General features: G+C 41.0%; 2 protein-coding genes across 7 annotated transcripts in view; one reads left to right on the top strand and one right to left on the bottom strand.

Moving 5' to 3' along the window:
* Positions 1-112: 112 nt before the first annotated feature.
* ORMDL1 (ORMDL sphingolipid biosynthesis regulator 1) lies at positions 113-6,046 on the bottom strand. 3 transcript variants are annotated; one of them, XM_057419861.1, is made up of 4 exons: positions 5,923-6,046; positions 4,699-4,896; positions 2,788-2,939; positions 113-1,553 (listed from the first exon to the last, which is right to left on the bottom strand). In XM_057419861.1, exons 2-4 carry the CDS (start codon positions 4,870-4,872, stop codon positions 1,418-1,420), a joined length of 462 nt encoding a protein of 153 aa, XP_057275844.1. In that variant the 5' UTR covers positions 4,873-4,896; positions 5,923-6,046; the 3' UTR covers positions 113-1,417. The 3 variants fall into 3 exon arrangements, with proteins under 3 accessions (XP_057275844.1, XP_057275845.1, XP_057275842.1); XM_057419862.1 differs by having other exon boundaries at positions 4,699-4,892; positions 5,923-6,033; XM_057419859.1 differs by lacking the exon at positions 5,923-6,046 and having other exon boundaries at positions 4,699-5,076.
* Positions 6,047-6,291: 245 nt separating this feature from the next.
* PMS1 (PMS1 homolog 1, mismatch repair system component) overlaps positions 6,292-19,358 on the top strand; it is a 45,262-nt gene continuing 32,195 nt past the window's right edge. For 2 of the 4 annotated variants that reach the window (XM_057419775.1, XM_057419778.1), the window contains exons 1-4: positions 9,441-9,594; positions 13,568-13,750; positions 15,792-15,894; positions 17,468-17,631. In XM_057419775.1, the coding sequence (XP_057275758.1) occupies positions 9,463-9,594; positions 13,568-13,750; positions 15,792-15,894; positions 17,468-17,631 (582 nt within the window). In that variant the 5' untranslated portion in view covers positions 9,441-9,462. Of the gene's footprint in view, positions 6,412-6,899; positions 6,919-9,440; positions 9,595-13,567; positions 13,751-15,791; positions 15,895-17,467; positions 17,632-19,358 lie in introns of those variants that run through there. The other 2 variants (XM_057419776.1, XM_057419777.1) reach the window with 2 other exon arrangements.

Genomic DNA, 19,358 nt, shown 5'->3' on the forward strand with positions numbered 1-19,358 from the left:
TGCACGAATTAGACAAGTAACACTGTACATACAAACACCACACAGAATTACTTCCAACTCATCACCTTTTTTTTTAACGGCATCTTTATCAAGAAAGTAAACAGCCAGCAAATTATCCTTGCAAGAACAGAAGTATGCCACTGTGGGCTTTATTTTTAACTTTTTTCCAGCTCACTGGCTGTCACTGCAACCCAAATGCAAATGAAGTCTTAAACAGAGCCCTCTGTCAAACCTGAGCTGGTTTTGATTGGCAGATCTCAATATTCATCCTTTTCCAAGACAGAGAAATTAAATGCTCAGCGCTCTACAAGTACCTCCTTTCACTCTTAATTCCAGAGTTGATTAAACACAAGATTACTCCATACCCTAACAACACAGCATCCCCCACATTTCCAAGACATGCAAATCATCTATAACTTTTTCTGCAAAATCATACAGTTAGTCCATGTGATTTGCCTATTCACCTACTTCTAGTTTGGCTTCTATTCTAACTCAGGACCTACACAGAGTTTGTCTTCTGCGTTCCAACTTGGTTGCTCTATAATGGAGCAGCCTCTCCTCCACCAGCAGCAGCAACCCCTTCCCCCACCATCACACATCTCTCAGCTACTGAAAAATAACCAGTCAGAAAACAGTCAAAAATTCACACCATGAAAGAAATTTCAGAGTCTCAGAATGTGCCACTTAAGTCAGTACCCTGGCAAGCAAATGAGATCAACGCAACAGTGGCAGCTTCTAAAAGCATACAGAAACTGAGCTATTGAGTTGATGTAGAAGTCCCCTGAGCTGACATTTAAGGACTTTTTTTGGTCACTGTGACAAAAGAATAATCACAAGAACAGGTAAGGCATGACTGATCCCATCAGCTTATGCTGGCTGTCACAGTACGTACTGCAAGACAAACCTTTACAATGCAGGAACAAGTACAACCACCTACAATCCACACAGCAGAAACAAGGTACTCTCACTCAACCTAAGACTACAGCCTCACCAGTTCGTGTGTGGAGAATCCTGGATTTACATATAAAGTTACCATTTGCATTATGGTTGACTGGGTGTTTGCAAAACACTGCTCTCTACTTCCAGCTGATACTAGCTGTTACTTCCTTACAGGTCACTTGCATCATACAGGCATACATACAGTCTCTGGGATTTCACTTTAGAGCTGGGCCTGCCCAGCTCTTCATGGAAATCTTTCTTCTAAACGTTTCCAATTCACGTGTAGGTGTTTGAAGGCATCTTCTTGCAAACTCAACTTTCATCCCAGACAAAGCTGCAGGACGTAGGAATTGTATCTCAGCTGTAAAAGCATCTTTCATTGAATACAATTAGACACTAGGCACAGCAGACTACTCGACTCCTTCCCCTGGGGAGCAGCAGCAGCCGTGTCAGGGGCGGTCAGTGTCAAACCTTCTGCTTAGTATTTATTGATGCCAAAGATTCGAACACCATGCAACTGTGGCAGCTTGGGGATGAGCACGGTCAGGAGGGAGGTCGTGTTGAGAATAAAGTGTGTTGAATCATACTTTGTGTAGAAACTCGCCAGGAAGTACCTGTGGTAGAAAGGGGAGCAAACTTAGCTGATGACACCCTTGTCTGAAAAAACAAACAAAGTTAAGTAGAAGAAAGTGCTTTAGTAATCAGTACTAATTTACTGGTTAATTGCCTTTCTATTTCTATACTCAGTATCTCACCTGGGGCTCTAGAATATCTACAGCACAATTATGGACCTCTTCTTCCCACCCTTCTCACAGCAGTGAAAAGCAACTCCCAGGCAGTGTCTTCCTCCAGCACTTCCTCCCACCCCTCAAGCTGGAATCTGACTTCTGCAGCTACAAGCCTCATTTACGATATGGGTTTTAAGCACTTACACCAAAATCATTGCAGTTCTGCTACCCTAGCAAGCTGAGCGAGGAAACATTTGACATTTTTCAGTGCAAAAATCTCCTATGCTGAGCACATCTGCGATAGGTATGACTTTAAAATGATTCTGATCTGGCGGATGTTTCCAGAACTATTTTTAAGCTAGTCCACAACCTGTTCAACTGCAAGAATAAGAAAATGTGCCTCAGAAAATCAAATTCACTACCAACCTCTTTACACTTTGAGCTAATAATTCCATCTCACTTTTTGCAAAAACTAGTCACAGAAATAAGGCTACCACATTGTTTTGGTTTTGTTTTTTCCCCAGCAAAATGGAGACATTGATTCAGCTACTTATGCATTATTAGTGCACGAAGAGAACCACACACAAGTATTACAAATACAAAACCAACTTCCTAAACATGATGCAGGATCTTCCCCCTGCCTCCCCGCCATGCAAGTGGACAACTTCCTTCAGGGAAAAACAGAAAGACTTTTTAAAGTTGGATATTAAATAGGTGGTGTTACACACTGTGCCTTTGTCAACAGAGACAGGCAGGGTAGGATTTCTCATCTATTTATACAACTAATTTAAATAGAAGGCAATCTGTACAAAGCAGAACTGACATGCAAAATCCTGGACCCCATTCAGTGAAGGCTGCCACACTCCTTAGCACTCACAAGTCACTAAAGTGCTAATAAATGCTGTCATGTGCCAAAGGAGTGAACTGGAGTGTCAAAAGCTGCAGGAAGAAAGATTGTTGATAACCTGTAAACATGTGCTCCCTACCCCTGTGATGTAGAAACACACAAACAAGTGAGGAAAAAAAAAAATGCTTTTACAATGTAAACTGCAACCCATTTGCAGCTTTTCAAATCATATTTTTATAATTCAGTTAATCCAGAATACAGTTTTGAACTCACAGAATTATAGGAGAGATTGTGAAGAATTTTCTTGAAGATGTAAATTGTACTCCATAATCCAGTTGTTCCCAGTGTGTTAGTAGCCTAGCTTTCCCCTGATCCGGTGTTTCGAAAGGAGTTCCCTTTACTGCATGCAAAAACACATACATTCCCTGGGGAAAATGAAAAGGGAACACAGTGGCACTTTTAGATTTATTTTTTTTTTTTTTTTAGTAATTTCTACATTGTTCAATGCATTGTAAAAACGGAGAGGAAAAGCATTCTCAGCCTGGTCTCAGCATTCTCAAAGCTGCTGGTTTGTAATGACAAATTATCACAGAGGAGGGAAGAGAGAAGATGCGATTTGCCCCAGATTGTGCAGTCAGTGGCACAGTCAGAATTAAAGTCTGTGTGACATTCAATCCACTGCCTTGTCTTCGACATGAGATGACAAAAAAATTGCATGAAATGAAGACAATTTTAACCAGTACTGCCACAAGCTCAGGGCTGCTGCGGTGTATTACCACTTACCTAACATAGTGTTAAGTCAGTTAGGAGGTAGAGTCTGCACAAAGCAAAATCTAGCTACAAATAATGTCAACATTACAAGAACTTTAAAGCTTTCTTAGCCCCACACCAGCTTCAAACACTTGTAAGCTGACTACCAGCAAGCTGTTGAGTATCACCTGTCCATCTCTTTGCTGTTTCTTCTTTACCACATTGGACTTCACTTATGATCGTTTCTATCTGATGGGAACACACCATGCGTGCCCTGTTCCAAGAGATCAGTGTGGGCCTACTGATTTCAAACAGGGGAGTCTATCCGCTTCCAGATTTAACAAACATTTGTTTTCTATCAAACTGAGCACATCAACTCCAAGCAAGAGTCTCTATCAGAAAATATCAAAGACTTCCTTTTCTTTCTTTCAGGTCCTTTCTTATGCACATACAGAAATGAATATTATAGAAAGCTTTATATAGAAAAAATTTCTTTTGAATTCTTATAAATGAAGTGAAATCTGAGCAAGTCACTTGAAATCATTTTCCCTTTTTCTTTTTTGGACTCCCCCTGACTGTTAACCTAAGCAAATTCATTAATTTGCTTAATGATGTTTGTAGCGTCTCATTTTTAATACCTAAACCAAGAAGGCACTTTTAGAACAGATCTATATTCTTACTTCGTATTTTATTTTGCACTGGTAGTTGCAGAAAGGAGCACCAGAAATGCTTTCAACATCAGCTAAGAGTTTTCCAGTAGTGGAAACCCAAGATTTTGTTGTTTGTCAAACCATTCAAAGATTTGTTTCCCAAAAAGTACCATTTAAATGCTGAAATATGCAAAAGTCCAGTTTATACTTATCTTCTAGGGTTCCACTAGTACTTGCCAGTGCATGCTCTCATCCCTGTTGTCATTATAGCTACTTGCTATAATGAATTCGGTAAGGCATTTGGGAAATATTTAGTAATATTCATCTCTGCCAAGCATCATCTTCCCAAGACAGGCATGTCTGATGCTGACAATGATACCGTACACAATGCTCTACTGACGCTTACAATTAGTTTTAAACCTATCTACAAAAATAAAAAGCTTGAATAAAAATCACTTTATTTTTCACAGGATTCAAGAGGATATTATTCCACCTCAGCCTTTAAAGTGAATGATCATCTTCCTAAATACAGAAGAAGCTATCATTTTGTTAAGGCTTCTTTGCTGTTAATCTCAGAAAGCTGTATTAGCATAAAATGCTGGATTATGGCCCTCTTTTCATACATCACTTGTCCTCCCCAAACCAGCCAGCTCATTTGTGGATAAGACAAGCAGAGATGGGATTTCATTATCCATACAACTTGGCTATTTTTCTCTTCTCCTGCCACTAAAAATAAGTATGCACGAACAACTTCTCAAACTCTGTTACAAGAGAGGGTACTTACCAGGTTGTGAATCACATTTGTTAAAGTCCAGGCGACAGGCACACTAAAGAAAGGAATGCTGAGCAAGACAATGTGCAGCAGGCCAACTCCGAGCGCATACGTCAGCCACATTCCACGACTGTTCATCACCCGTGTGTTTGGATTTACCTCGCTGTGGGCAACGCCTACGTTCATTTTTACCCTACAGAACAAATCTGTCTGAAGAGTGAGACTACTGTTATAGACAGTACTTAACATGTACAGGTTTCAGATTGGATAATGGATGTTTTAAATCAGCAGGTCTGGCAGCAAAACAGTGCATAAGCCAAGATATACCTCAAGATCTTCAAAGTATGGTTTATAGAGAAGTCATAACAAAAAGGGCTGTTAGGAACCATTTGTTTTTAAAATGCCCAAACAAATAAACCCCCCAGTCTTGCAACAGAAGGGACATTTCAAAAAGAATAGCAAGCTGTGCTCTTGTTACCTAAAGTTGCAAACCTGTATGAAATCCAGCTTTGTAACTCTTGCCCTCTAAATTATTTTCTCCATCCACAACATCTGCAGTTCTTACCCTCCTCTCATATCAATTTTCCTCCTCTTTCCTGCTCATGTAATGGCTAGTGAAGAATTCTGCGTATATCAACTGCCCTGCTACCTGCCCTACTGCTATAAAGAACAAGAACTGATTGATGCTTTTCTTGCAGCAGAGTGCAGATTTCAGATTTCCTCCTCTCCCCACCTGATAGTTTTCAGACAGGCATTTCCATCTTTCAAATCTGGATGAAATTAGCCAATGGGTTTTCTAAGTGACAGCCACACACAGAGATATAAAGAACAATTTCGTAACACTGATTTCACCAGGAGATAGACAACTTACAGTGAATAACACTGTATTAGAATCTGTACTGATAATTATAAAAAATAATTCCGTATTTCATACTCACATGATCTGTGAGACTATTTATATTGTTATGGGCCTGGGATGGAGACTTTTTACTTCCTTCTAAATCAATCTACAAAGCACTGGTTAACCAACAAAAACAGCTTGCTTTTGGTATGAAGTTTGTTTCTTACGCTGGCTCAGTGCCACGAGATGCTGGTATTACAGCAGTATTTTGCAATATTAACAGTGGACTATAAAAATAGATGCGATGAACCTGAAACTGAACCGTGACAGTGCTGACTTTAATCAATACTTATCGCAAAGTCTTTCAAGCCGTGCACTCACAGGGAACACATTACCTGAGACGTGTGAAGTGAGGTTGTTCCTCCCTCCCTAGGATACAGCACCGCCGCTGAGCAAGTACCTGCACACACACTTTCACGTTACCTTCCACCTTGCCCTATCTTTCCTATTTTCTAATTTAACCAGACGGACCCGCCCCCTCACCCAGCCCGCCAGACCCGTGCTTTCCCTCACAGCGGCACGGAAAAAGCAGGACCCCTCGCCTCCCCGCACAGACGGCTCCCTTCCGGCCACGCACCATGCGGACTCCCCGCAACCCATCCTCCGGCCGCCCCAGCCCACCGGGCCCCGATGCGCGCCTCAGGGCTGGGCCCGGCTGCAGCTGCCGACCACCCCGGGGCCTGCTCGTAAGCACAAGCAGCGAACCGGCCCATCTTCCCGCCCTTCGCCTCCCGAGCGCAGCCCCACCTTTCCGGGCACCCACGGGCCGCGCTGAGACCGCGGCCGCCGAGAAGCAGAGGGGGAACGCTAGCCGCGGGCCGCAGGTAGAACCGGCCGGCCGCCCCGTGGGCGGTGCTGCCGCGGAGGGGAGGGGCCCGGCTAACTGCCCGTACCGCCCACCGCGCGGCGGCGGCGGCGACGGCAGTGGTTAGCCGGGAGTGGGGTGGCGCGGTGGCGGAGGAAGCGCGGCCGCGGAGCCTGCTGGGGGGCGGGCGCCTGGGAAAGGCCGAAGGGTGCGGAGCTGCTGCCTCCCCTTGGGTCCTGGCCGGGCGACGACGCTTTTTGCCTCTGGCAGCTGGCTTCACCTTGGCGGGAACTGCTGCTGCCCAGGGACGGGCTAGGGCCTAGGGTGAGGCCTGGGCCTGGCTGGGCGCGGCGTCCCGCTCCCCTCTCCGTGCGGGACCAGGCCCCGTGAGGACCGAAGTCAGCAAGCCGGGCCCTCCCCTCAACTCCCCTCATCTCGTCGCCGTGTGGTGACGCGAGCTTAGTCCCCCGTGCTTTTTGTAATGAAAAGCGGAACCGGGAGCTGGGGACTGTTGGTGCGGTTTTAGGTAAACTCGTGTGACCGCCGCGGGTTTTATCTGCAGCTTTTGTCCCTTTCGTTTCCACCGAACCGGTGGACTCCTGAGGAAGGTAGCTGTGGGAGGGGGGTTGGGGTCCTGCCCTACAAATCTGTGAGGCTGCGACTGTGAAGTTTATGGAGGTTTTGTCTGCAGTTTATCTGCTGTTGTGTAGTATTACAGCTGTCTAGAGAGCCCCTGTTGCAGGAGTGTCTGACTTTGCTTAGACGGGTAAATGAACTGCATTCAGTGATGATGCTCAAGGACAGAAACCACTGTCTTCTCACTGAGCACAGATTATAGTATGTCTGCCTAGTGAACAGTTATAATAGTAACATGGCTTGAGCTGAAATATGTATGTTTAATGTTAGATATAAGGCAGAAGTTCTTCCCTGTGAGGGTGCTGAGGTGTTGGCATAGGGTGCCCAGAGAAACTGTGGCTGCCTCATCCCTGGCAGTGTTCAAGGCCAGGCTGGACAGGGCTTGGAGCAACCTGCTCTAGTGAAAGGTGTCGCTTTGGAACTGGATGAGCTTTAAGGCCCCTTCCAACTCAAACCATTCTATGTTCTTTTAGCTGAAAGTAATCAAGGATTGGATGTATTTGCAGAGGTAGCAAGTACCAGCAGGTGCCCCCGAGATGTGGCCAGCATGGCTTTATGTCCTCCCATCCAGTGAGCAGTTGGCACAGGGCCCTGCACGGGGTGTTTTGGGTCCAGGGGAGGGGAGGGTAGTCCTGGGACTGGTTTCTTTCCCAAACCATCTGCATCAGTAACACCTCATGGACAGTTTGTCTTTGGGATCTGTAATGTTTCCATTTTAAGACCCTCCCTTTTCTTAATGTCTTTTGGTAAAGATATCCAGCTCCGATCTGGTACTTGTCATTGCTAAATCATGAAGCACTTGACACAGGAGCCCTGTATAATGTGTGACTGTGTGGGGAAACCTGCCTCACTGAATGTGTGTACATGATTAATATTGGTCTGTCTTCAACAGCCCTATTCTGTGCTCCTTTTCCTGTTTGTTTGCTGGAACACATGATTTGTCACATGTTTTTACCACATATGAAAGGCAAACTCCCTTTGGAATATAAATAAGAAGTATAAAGAGAAAATATCTTTGTAGCAGTTCTTAAAAAGCTTCAATGCTGCTTCCTCTTCAAAACACTGTACCTTTTTTTTGCCAAGTAACCATGTTTTGCTTTTGTCTTTTATGTTTAAAGAGTGGCAGCCCTTAGAAGGACATCAAGGCAGAGAGAAGTGTCCTGTAATTGTTGTTATCAGCTGCATACACCCTGCAGGATGGCAGTGCTCTGGGATGTTGTTTGCAGGCCCCCGCTGTGACCTGATTGTGTTGGGAGGAAATCTGGGTTTGTTCCATTCCTCCACACATGCTCATATCCTTGGGATGGGTGCTGAGTGTGCTGTGTCGTCCAGCAGATAGCTTGGACTGAATGAATGGGAAAGCCAGGACTGCTGGGATTTTTTCCCCCTTAACACAACCTAGTAAAGAGCTGCTGTGAAGAGAAGAAAACCAGGTCTGAACTGTTCTTGGGTGCAAAGAGCTGTCTAGCAATGCTGTTTGTCCCCCCTTCCTCACACACATGAAAAACTGTGGTTGAGTTCTTTTTGTCAGTCTAGAAAGGTTACCAGAGATTTTTCTTGTGTCTGCTTGGGTACTTAAACAGAAATGCATGCAAAAATTTGCAGATCCATTTACAGTCTTTTGATAGTAGAGTATCTGTGTAATGATGCAGGAATTTTACACACCTTTGAAAGTGTTTTCAATGGTAAAAACCAGGTATTTCCACTGGCTTTTGATACAAGGCATCTTCAAGTAAAAGATACAGAGGCACAGAAATACACTGACTTGTCTCTGTATGCAGAGTAAGTCAGATCAGAAAGGCAAGGTTATAATTCGGAAGGTTTTTTGTTCCTTTCTTCATTATTGCTAGTAGATCTCATTGCCACTGAATATGATTTCTGCATCAGTACCACTGTGCTTCCTCCCTGCTTCCTTCCCAACTCTAAACCTTCAGGTCATATTTCTTCCATGATTTTTTGTATACTGGGGATTTTATTTATCAGTGCTGAAATCAGACCTGGTTCTGAGTAAATATCCTAGCTGAAGACATTTCTGACAAGCACTTTGCATTACCATCTGGTCTGTCTACTTTTGGAATTGCAGGATCCCAGCCATGTTACAATAGTTTAGCGGAGATGAGTACATAAGTGAGAGATAATACACTGTTTTGCTCAGTATTTCTCTGAATTCTTAGAAGCTTTTCATTAGAAGTTTAATCTACTTAAAATAGTGGTTTTTAGTCTAGACATGTGTTCTGTTACTTCTACAAGTCAAACTTTTATTGACTGCTCCTACTAACTGCTGCTACTGTATATTGAAAATTGTACTCTTCAGCTGTTTATGCTTCACTCACATTTAAAAGATGCTGTGAAACAATTAATTAGAAGTGTGTATTTGTAATGTGGCTCGTATTTTCTTACCTTTCTATACAGTGTCTCTGAATCTTATTCCACAATGAAACAGCTTTCAGCAGAGACAGTTCGTCTCCTTTCAAGTTCTCAGGTGATTACATCAGTTGTCAGCGTGATGAAGGAGCTGATAGAAAATTCTTTGGATGCTGGTGCCACAAATATTGATATTAAACTGGTAAGTCCCCTTTCTTTCTCTAACAAAGACTTGAACGTAAAATAAGAGGCAGGGGAATTTGTTCCACTGCAAATGTATTTTTTAGGCTATGAAGGTTTGGGGAATGGTATTAATAGTAGTTATACATACATATTTTAATTTCAACTACAAATGGTCCAAAACCAGTTTTCATTAATGTTTTTGAGGCCCCACCAAAACAGTAAGGCATATTTGTACTCCTGAGTGTATCTTGGGGTAAACGCAGGAACTTCTTTAGTACTTCTTTTTCTACTTGCAAATTAACTTTCCTGACTAATAGTTTGTTCTAAAAGGTGTTGGGCTTAAGTTTTACTGCTAGATTGACATGTTCAATGCTCATTACAAAATATTGTCAGGAAGATGAAAATGGAAACAATAGAAAATGTTGATGTCCATGTTAGATATTGTTATAAATTACCACATGGTGAACTCTGGTTACTGCTAACATCTTATTTTTACAAGATGTTAAAAAAAGTTGGCATATTACTCAAGGATAATTGGGGGGGGGGGGGGGGGAGGGGAACATGGAGGAGGAATATTGCTTGTAATAAAGAACTTGTGCTTTTTTTCCCCAGATTGGATTAAATGGCAAACATGATTAGTTTCTCTTGCTGCCATGAGTATTTCTGGTTTTGCGGTGTTTTGTCCACAGCTGCTTAGTATCAGCATTTCCTACTTTGCAAGAAAGTGTGTTGTTACAATCTGTATAAATGGATGTATCCAGAATTGCATCCAGTTTCCTTTCCTGCAAATAACAGTGAATGTATAAGCTATTCTTGAATTAAGTGTTAGGCAAATGCTCTTAATTAGGAGGGAAATCAATTTTCTGCTTGTTTTTCTGTCCATGTCACTGCTTGCTTTTCTGAATGAGTCTCAAGTGCTTTCCATCTGAGTCTCCTGCAGATGTTAAAGAGCATGCTTATTTGCCATTTGCCTTAAGTGAGTTGAAGGTACTTCTGTGATCTGTGATGACCTCTATCATCTCAATATGTAGGCTAAATAGTATCTTGTTTCATGAGTAACTCCAAAGTGAGCAGTTTGTGCACAGTTCTGGGGATAAGAGTCAGATCCTGTGAGCTGATCAGTAACTGCAGAAAGTCAACAGGTTTTAGAGCCTTCAGGAATTGTTAGAACAAACCTTGTCTCTTTTACTGGAGTGCCAATAGAGAGCCATGCAGATAGTGGGTGAAAAGCCCTCTAATTGCTGTGGGTTTCATGCTGCAATAATCAGCTGTTTCCATCATGAGAAGTCCCAAACCAATTAAAAAGAGTATTTTCAACCATTTCTAGTGCATGAGTCATCTCCACTACTCTTAGATTCTTTGTCAGTCCAGGCTAATCCAAATCACTGTATTTCTAGAGCAAACAAACCTGGCTTTACAGAGGTTGTCAGTTTTCAGAGAGTAAACAAGATTTGCTGATTGTTCTTCTGTAGGTTCTAGGGGAGAAGAAGAAACCTGTGCTTTGCACAACTATAGAACAGTAATACTGAAAAATAGTGGATTTTTTTTTTCTGGGACTTTTAGTAATAATATTTTTATATCAAAGTGCTGTTTTAATGGCATGAAATTTAAATAAGGTCAACCACATAATGACACCCACTCAATGGCCACCTAACTGGATTAGCTCAAAAGCATCAAGGAGAATGGAAACTTTGAAATTTAATTTTACAGCTTGTGGGTTGTTTTTTTTTATTTTTGCCTGAAACTTGCAGAATTTTCATTGTTTTAACCTCTTCTAGGTGGATTAGGAAGGCTAGCTGATTTGTGCAGACTGATTCCGTTTGCCTGAGCAAAGACAGGAATGGCTTTTTTGGAGACAGACAAGAGTTAGCCTGCAGGTGGAATGGTTCTCAGGTAGAAACCATGGAATGATCTGTTGTGGTGGGAAGCTTTGGCTAGTGCTTTCTTTTTGTTAACTTGTTTGACCAAACTGCAATAGGTGATGTTACTGAGCATCTTTGCACCACGTATCAGTCAGCTTTTACACAACACTGGGAAAACATCAGCTTGTGTTGTAGTTTTAAATAATGTGATATTTAATTTCAGTTAAAAGCCAATCATTTGACTACAAACTGAACTGTGGCCTTCCTGTAAGGTGTTGAGTGGCGTCTATTTATTAGTTTGAACCTCAGCTTTGTTACTTTCAGGAATATGAACATGGTGGAGCTTGCATTGTTGTTAGCAGCACAGTCAACTGCCTCTGTAGTATGACTGTGCATTAAGCATATATAGAATTACGTTTTTATTCTTGATATGATGTCCTGGCTTCAGGTTAAAGTATGCCAAAAAAACATTGATGCAAGAATGTAATTGCTTGTGTATGGATGAAGAGACTTTGTGGACATCAGGCTGTCCATTTTCCTGACTGACATCTAACAGCAGGAATTTATGAGGATAATCTGAACAGTCTGACTGAGACCTGCATATTTTAATAGAGACAATGAGGAACAGCCTGTGTTAGTAGTTGCAGCAAAGTTGGGGTTTGAGAACTGTGAATCTTAGCTACAGGTTTTCTACTGTTGTCTGCCTTTTTTACAATGGCCATTTCAGACACTTGTTTCTGCACCTTTTTTTCCAATGCATGAAGTGGGAGCTTTAAGCCTTAGAACATTCTCAGAAGAAATTTAGCTCGGGGTTAGGTACCCGTGATCTATCCCATCGCCTGAAAAACAAAGTCCTACATCCATCTGCGCAGCATTGCTAAACATTTGTGTTTCTTGTAATCCATTCATCTTGCTAATGCAAAAGAAAAGTAACCCAGCAAGCGAAGGGATTATTTGTGCCAGTTTAATAAGCTGAATTGACCTTAGAGCTGTCATGAATTACAGAACTGTAGCTGAAACAAAGATGGGACCATGTATCTGTGAACAAAAGAGAAGGGAGTTGAATCATATGGCTATCTGGTGGAGCAACTTAAACATACCATGGGATCGTGATCTCTGTAGTATTTAGGTCTTGTAACATGATGGAGGGTGTTATGAAGAATACAAAGTTTAAGCACTGTAATATTTTGCGTGAAACGTGCAAATAAAAATAGGTAATAGTAGAAAAGAAATAGACTCATTATGGTAACATTCTGATGAAAGCTGGATAGGATGAATCTTGCTTTTCCTAAGCAGTTAAGTGGTTTGGAAGTAAAAATTAGAATGGAAACAGGGATTTCTTGTAAAATGCTCAAAGCCTTCAATAGTGCACACAGCAGCAGGATAGAAGGTTTCTTGTTTGTATCTCCTGATGTGTTTTTATGTTCAGCTGAGATGTATTATGTTTAGCTGAGTTGTGACAGCTTTAGGTTCTGTTTTGCTTTCCAGTGGGAGGATTGTTTTTCACCTGGAGGTAGCTTTAGCACCATTCATTAATGCGGAAAGTGAAAAGTACACGCATTTCTATTTTGTATCAATTAAATATATATATAGTTTTATGCCTACCTTAGAGAACTGTGATGTTTCCTAATGCAGATCATATTTGCACACAGATAATATCTGTAGATACCTTCTTCTGGTTTTGTGGTTTTTTTTTACTTCAAGAAATAACCCTGGGAGCACACTATATTTTTTCATAACTGTTTTCAGTATATGTCCAGATGGGACAACAGGGTTAGTTGTGATTAATCAGTCAGCTTTCTGTGAGCAGCCATCATGTGCTCTGCACAGCATCAGTGGTGGCAGCCACTCATTCAAGATACTCTTTCTAAGCAAAACCAGTTTTAGGGTTGCCTGGATGTATTACGCACTACAGCACATTTTTCTGTATGTTGCATCATAATCTTTCAAAGAGCCAGGCATGCTTCTGTGAAAGAAGTTTAGTGATCCTGCAGCTCCAGTTACTTTCTCTTTCTGGCCTGTGATTCTACAAATAAGCAAGCTAGAAGCTGTAACCTTAACTGCTTCAGATTTGTCTTTCTATTCATTCAGTCTTTCTAGTGCTCAGTTAATGCTTTGTTCTTTTTCTAGGAGAATTATGGGTTTAACAAAATAGAAGTAAGAGACAATGGCAATGGAATCAAGGTTGCTGATGTTCCAGTTATGGCAATTAAACACTACACCTCAAAAATAAGCTCTTCTGAGGATCTTGAAAGATTGACAACGTACGGTTTCCGTGGGGAAGCTTTGGGATCAATTTGCAGTATATCAGAGGTAAGCAGTTGCTATAAATGTGTTGAATCTCTTGTTTCATGATTATTTTTGTGTGTGATTGTTAAAATATCAGTGCAAAGACTTTAAATTTGTTCCAGCAGCCTGTCAGTGGTATGTTTTCTGAATAATTTGGCTTGTGTATGCTGCGTTTTACCTGCTCACAGAAGTCATGTCATACAGTTAAGAAGCAGTATGGATTTCTTGTTGGTGTCAGTCCTGCCTTTCTGTCATACTCCAGCACTCCATTTATTTTCCTCAGTCCGAAAAGTTTGGAGATAGGTTGCTTAGTGTTTTTCAGGGTAGAGGTAATGATTCCTTATATATACACATATAGATACATGATTCCTTAAAACACTGGTTTAACCTTCTTAGTGTTTAGTAGCAAATATAATGTCAAAGGGTATGGTGGAGTTTGCTCCTTGAATTAGGGTAAATCAAAATGAGGTGGTGGCCAGGAGAAATAATTTTAGGGAACTGATGGCCCACATAGCTACCATTCCAGTAATGATTTCTGCCTTGATGTTATCTAGGTGATTGGCAGTCATGGGATGTTGATGGGCTCCATATTGCACTTTGACATGTGCATGAGTGCAGTTGCACAAACTTTGTTGTCTGTATGAGTAAACAGGAACCTGTGCCCTGATCTGAGTCTGATCCATATGTTTGTGTTAAGAGGACTGACAGTGTACTGATATTTGGGATTTAACTTGTTGGCTGAAAGTAAGTACATTTGTTCAAAACCATCTGAAAAATGTTCAGTGTTAAGGGCACAGCATCTACCTGTTCCACTGTGCTCTGCCTTTCTGTATTCATGTTGTGCAAAGGTCAAGGTTCAGATTCTTCTGTCTGCCAAGCATTAGATCCTGTATGACAATACTGATAGCCGTGTCTGATTAGAACCACCAGCTGTCAAGGCCAGGAGAGATGTTACAGCTTGAATCCTTGCTACCTTGGGCTACATTCATTCTGCAGTAAGCAGAAGTGGGTTGTGTTTTGGATGGAGATTTCCAAAGATGCTTTCAGAAGTGTGGTGTTTTGACAGATGATGGTGGACCTCAATCATTGGCTCTTTCTAACGAGTTGTCAGAGCAGAATGCTATCTGTTCTGTCTTTATAATCAGCTCTATGGTACATTTCATAAGAGATGGGAGGTTGCCTGAGTGTATCAAGTACTTTAATAGGTATTACTTTAAACTTTGAATCAGTAATTATGTTTATTAAATGCTCCTGGCATTAATTGCATTCTGCCTGCCCAAACTGCCCCCTGAAGTTTCAGTTAAGAGGTAATTTGCTATTGGCCCTTAAGTAGGTCTGTAATACTGTCAGTTCCATGTAATCAAGTACTGTTTTTTCTCTCTCTAAGAGGCATGGCTGAACTCTGAATGATTCATAGGAGGCACTAAACTAAACCATAATATCCTGAAGCTCTGTGTGCGTGATAACCTTTACGTCTCTCAGGTGGTTAAAGTGCACTGATTCTGTTGTTCAAAATGTTGATACCTCAACTCAGGGAACTGTAGTTTTATTTAACTTCTGGTTTATGGCTGACCTGGCTAAAGCTGATCTGTTTATTACCTTAATAGCTTACAAAACATGCTACCACTGATTGCTAGGTACATGTGGGTGCAGAAAGATAATGTACTGTTTGTTTGATAGTAGTTGTGTTTGTGAAATCTCACATGATTTAAGAAGTTGTCATAGTGTGCCTTTTCTCATAAATGATGAAAAGGCAAAATTATCAATAGATTTAGTTGTTTGTTTAACCTGTTTTAGAATAGAAGATATAGGAGTGTGTGTTGTAGGTAGTATGAATTGCTATGTGTGGTAGAAATGCATGGCTTTTAGTTAAATGGATGGGAAAATGAGTAATAGTACAGGATATGACTGAGAAACACCCATAGAAAAAACTTTATAAACTAATTAAATGTAACTGGTGACTAAACTAATGCAATGATAAGTGTGGCAGTAAGGCTTATCTGAGCTCCTGCTGAACTTTGTGAATTCTTTATTAACATATTTTTCTTAAAATCGCTCTTTTCAGGTTTTGATCACAACAAAGACAGATGCTGATGATATCAGCACTCAGTATGCTTTGGATAGCAAGGGGCATGTAGCTTCTAAAAAGCCTTCTCACCTTGGACAAGGTAGGATGTTCTGATATTGCACTGTGACAGAAATATTTTATGTTTCTCTGAGGCTCTATTCGATGTTGAAATACCTGTTCTGTACTTGAAAGCTGAGTATGAAATCTTTTCATCTGCAAACGTGTCTTGCCTTATGTCTGTCAACTGAGGATGTGTTATCGTAAGAAATAATATGTCTTGTAAGTTGCTTTAGATAGTAATTATAAACTAGCCTCTCCTTCTCTGACTCACTTCTTCAAGTTGTCAGTGGAAATAAAAGCTGTAAAAATTCAATGCCCCAGGTCCAGGCAGACTTACTGTATAAGTATATGAAAGATTTGCTGAGGACTAAAATAACGTTTCTGTATTTAGCAAAATCCTCGCTCTAAAGGAGGAAGAATTGCCTTGCTGCTATGTGAACGAGTTGCAGGAAGCAGCACGGCTACAGGACTAGGCAAAGTCCCAGTTCTTTCTAACCTGCAGGATGTGTATGGTGCTGGCAATCCTGCATGTTTATGTGAAAGATTAAAGGTTGCCCTGACCTTAGAGGTGGCCTTGGTGGTTCAGGCATGGTGCAGGTTTGGGGCAGCATGTCCTTGTGTTCTGCTCAGCCACTTGTTGCTCAGCAAGGACTGTTAAGGTCATGCTGTGTCCTCACATTCGCAGTGTGTATTCATAGAAGAGGTGTGCACCTTTCTTGTGACTTTCTTGGGAAGCACTTGCAGCTTTTCCTAGCTGAGCTGCAGTGGCTGCTTGTCAATATTGCGCCCACAACCTGCCCCCCAGCTGCTTGCAGTGCTCGTACCCCAACAAGGTCCTGACTACAGTCTGGCACCTCTGCTCAGCACCAACTGGCCGCAGGGGGCCATTAAGCCAGAAGAAGCTGCCGAGGTCCAGTACACGGGCAAATACTGAAGAAAATTGAGAGCTCTAATTTTAGCCAATATCAATCATTTTCAGGATTTAGACTGTAGTATTTTCCATGGCTGGAAAGCCTGTGGGTTGCATTGCCGTGTCTTTTGTCAAAATTGTTGAAGGATTAACTGAATTCTGTGACATACTTAATACTTTGAAATATCGTTGCGGGCAAGGATTTTGTGATAGTGTTGGTAGATGACTATTCCACCCCTTACTGTGTGTGTTGAACAGAGGTATCTGGCTCTTCAGGTACTACCCTAAAGCAAATGCTTGAGAAAGGCCTTAATAGAGCACAGTGCTCCTTTGTCTCCAGATAAGTCTGATTAGGTTCTAGTATGTTAACTGTTTTACTAATGAAAGTTAACTTAATATGCACTGAAAGTGTCTTCAGCTTTATTTAGTGCTGATTCTCACCACTGTCAGTGTGTATGAAAGAAAGATTAATGCTACAGTCATAACTCTGAATAAAGGAGGGGAATCACAGCACTTGAAGTGCTTTTTGGGGGAGGATGACTGCTAATTTGGTATATTTCTTCTCATGCTAATGTACTCTAATTTAGTATTACTAAGGTTTATTTTGTATGCAGCAGCATACAGATAGGTCTCTGCAATATCCAGTTAGTGGTATCCTTTCATAGTTATTTCTGCTTTTTTTTTTTTGGTCACCTGCTTGCAGGTACTACAGTTACAGTTCTAAAGTTGTTTAAGAATCTTCCTGTAAGAAAACAGTTTTATTCAACAAATAGAAAATGTAAGGAAGAACTGAAGAAAGTCCAAGATTTATTGACAGCATATGGTATCATAAAACCAGACCTGAGGATAACCTTAACACATAATAAGGTAATATTTTTCTGTCAGCTGTCTTAAGGATCAGTTCCTGATGACTTATGCAGTTCATCTAATACTTGCATAAAATCTTTCCTCCTTAGGAATTTTCTTTCATCATAGGTTTGTTTCACTTCTTTTTTCCCTTCAGAGAGGTGTATTTATGCTGGTTACAGATTTAGATGATAAACTTCTAAAACTCAGGTTCAGATGGTTTTGGTCTCCTCCAACAGATACCTGGTTATATATATATATATATATATAAAATATTTTACATGCTAGTAGTGTAGGAATGACTTTACATGTTAGTGGTTAGTAACAGTGGTGGTAGTGGTGGTCTGCAGAACACAAAAGTGAGACCTTACTATGCCATGGGGCCTGATCAAGTGTTAACTTAAGCCAACTGAAAAAAACTCTCAAAAAGGTCAGGGTTATCTTGCTGTATGCTGAGTCATAAAAGCTCAATACATAATGATGGTTCTATTTTAAATAGTTGAAAAATTCAAAACAATTTGCTACATAGATGTAAGTGAGAGTAATGTATTTTATAACAACAGACTTTTGTTGGGATAGTTGGTCTTTGTTTAGACTTGGAACAGATTCAGAGGCTACTTGGAGGCTACTTTGTCTTCACAGCATATTGAACATAGCTGATTTTATTGGCTGTGCTCCTGCTTGTTTTCCTTTTTTTTGAGGAAACCTCTGCTAATGAATTTCCAAGTTGCCACAAAGTGGAGAGGGACATCTTGTGGCAAGATCCCTCAGCAATTCTTTTTCTGTTCCAGAATAATTTTGTTTGATCTTGCTACTGGGCCTGTTCATTGAGCAGTTTTGATCAGTTACTCTTACCAACCAAACATTCACACTTCAGTTCCTTTTCAGTGGGAATGACGAATGACACTGCTTTCTTGAAATGGCAACAGATTGACCATCCTTTTCTGGAGTTATAAAACATGCTCTGACTATATTTATGTATGTATTTCTAAAGAGCAAAGAGTAGAAACTGTGAAAAATAAAAGCCATCCTTGTTGCTATAGAATTAGTATTGCAAAGCTGAGAGTGTAGCTACTTTCAGTCTTACTTCACTGGGACTGCAGAAGGTTCAAAACCAGAGGTTTCAGGGGTGTGCACTTCTTAAGTTGTGTTAAGCTCCCTGATATACCTACCAGTGGTTCACAGTACTGGTCTTAAATGTTGGTTAATAAAACTAGTTTTGTCTTTTAGTGGTGGGTTTTTTTTGCTCTCTCTGAAAAGTTGCAATATTTTTTTTATGATGCTATTTTGATTTCATCCCCCTTGATTAAACTGTTACATATCTTGGTTTTCTTTGTTTTCTCTGCTTAGCTTAGTACAATAATGTGTAATAAGTTGATCACATCTCTTTGTCACAATAGTTACTGCAAAAATGGTGTGGAGAATGGCACAATAGCCATCACATGTTGGTTTTGACAAACTACCCTATTAGCTTCAGAGATAAATTCTTTAGTACACAGTTTGATTAGGTAAAATAAATCAGTACAGATGCTATCTGCAGGCAGTATCATTCATTGTTATGACAGAGATGATGCTGAGTTTTTGGGCTCTTCATTTTGCACTGCCGGCCTTAGGTTTGTTTTGATCTGTTTAGGCGAAGAAGCAAGCAAGCAAGAAACTGCTCAAACGTTTTAACACAAGAGGTCGCTCGGTAGCTGTTGCTGAGAAGAGAAAATGAAATCATACAAAGTGTAGTCAGTCTCTCCGCA

Source organism: Pezoporus wallicus, unplaced genomic scaffold, assembly GCF_028554395.1.
Source record: "Pezoporus wallicus isolate ANWC-B61680 ecotype Strahan unplaced genomic scaffold, APGP_CSIRO_Pwel_v1 contig_4710, whole genome shotgun sequence".
NCBI lineage: Eukaryota > Metazoa > Chordata > Aves > Psittaciformes > Psittacidae > Pezoporus > Pezoporus wallicus.

Excerpts from the sequence above, each read along its gene's own strand:
- ORMDL1 (XM_057419859.1), bottom strand. The coding sequence starts at position 4,935 with ATGTTAAGTACTGTCTATAACAGTAGTCTCACTCTTCAGACAGATTTG. Across the intron at positions 2,940-4,698 it reads CAAATGTGATTCACAACCTG|GGAATGTATGTGTTTTTGCA; the intron begins GTAAGTACCCTC and ends CATTTTCCCCAG. Across the intron at positions 1,554-2,787 it reads ACAATCTCTCCTATAATTCT|GTACTTCCTGGCGAGTTTCT; the intron begins GTGAGTTCAAAA and ends TTTCTACCACAG.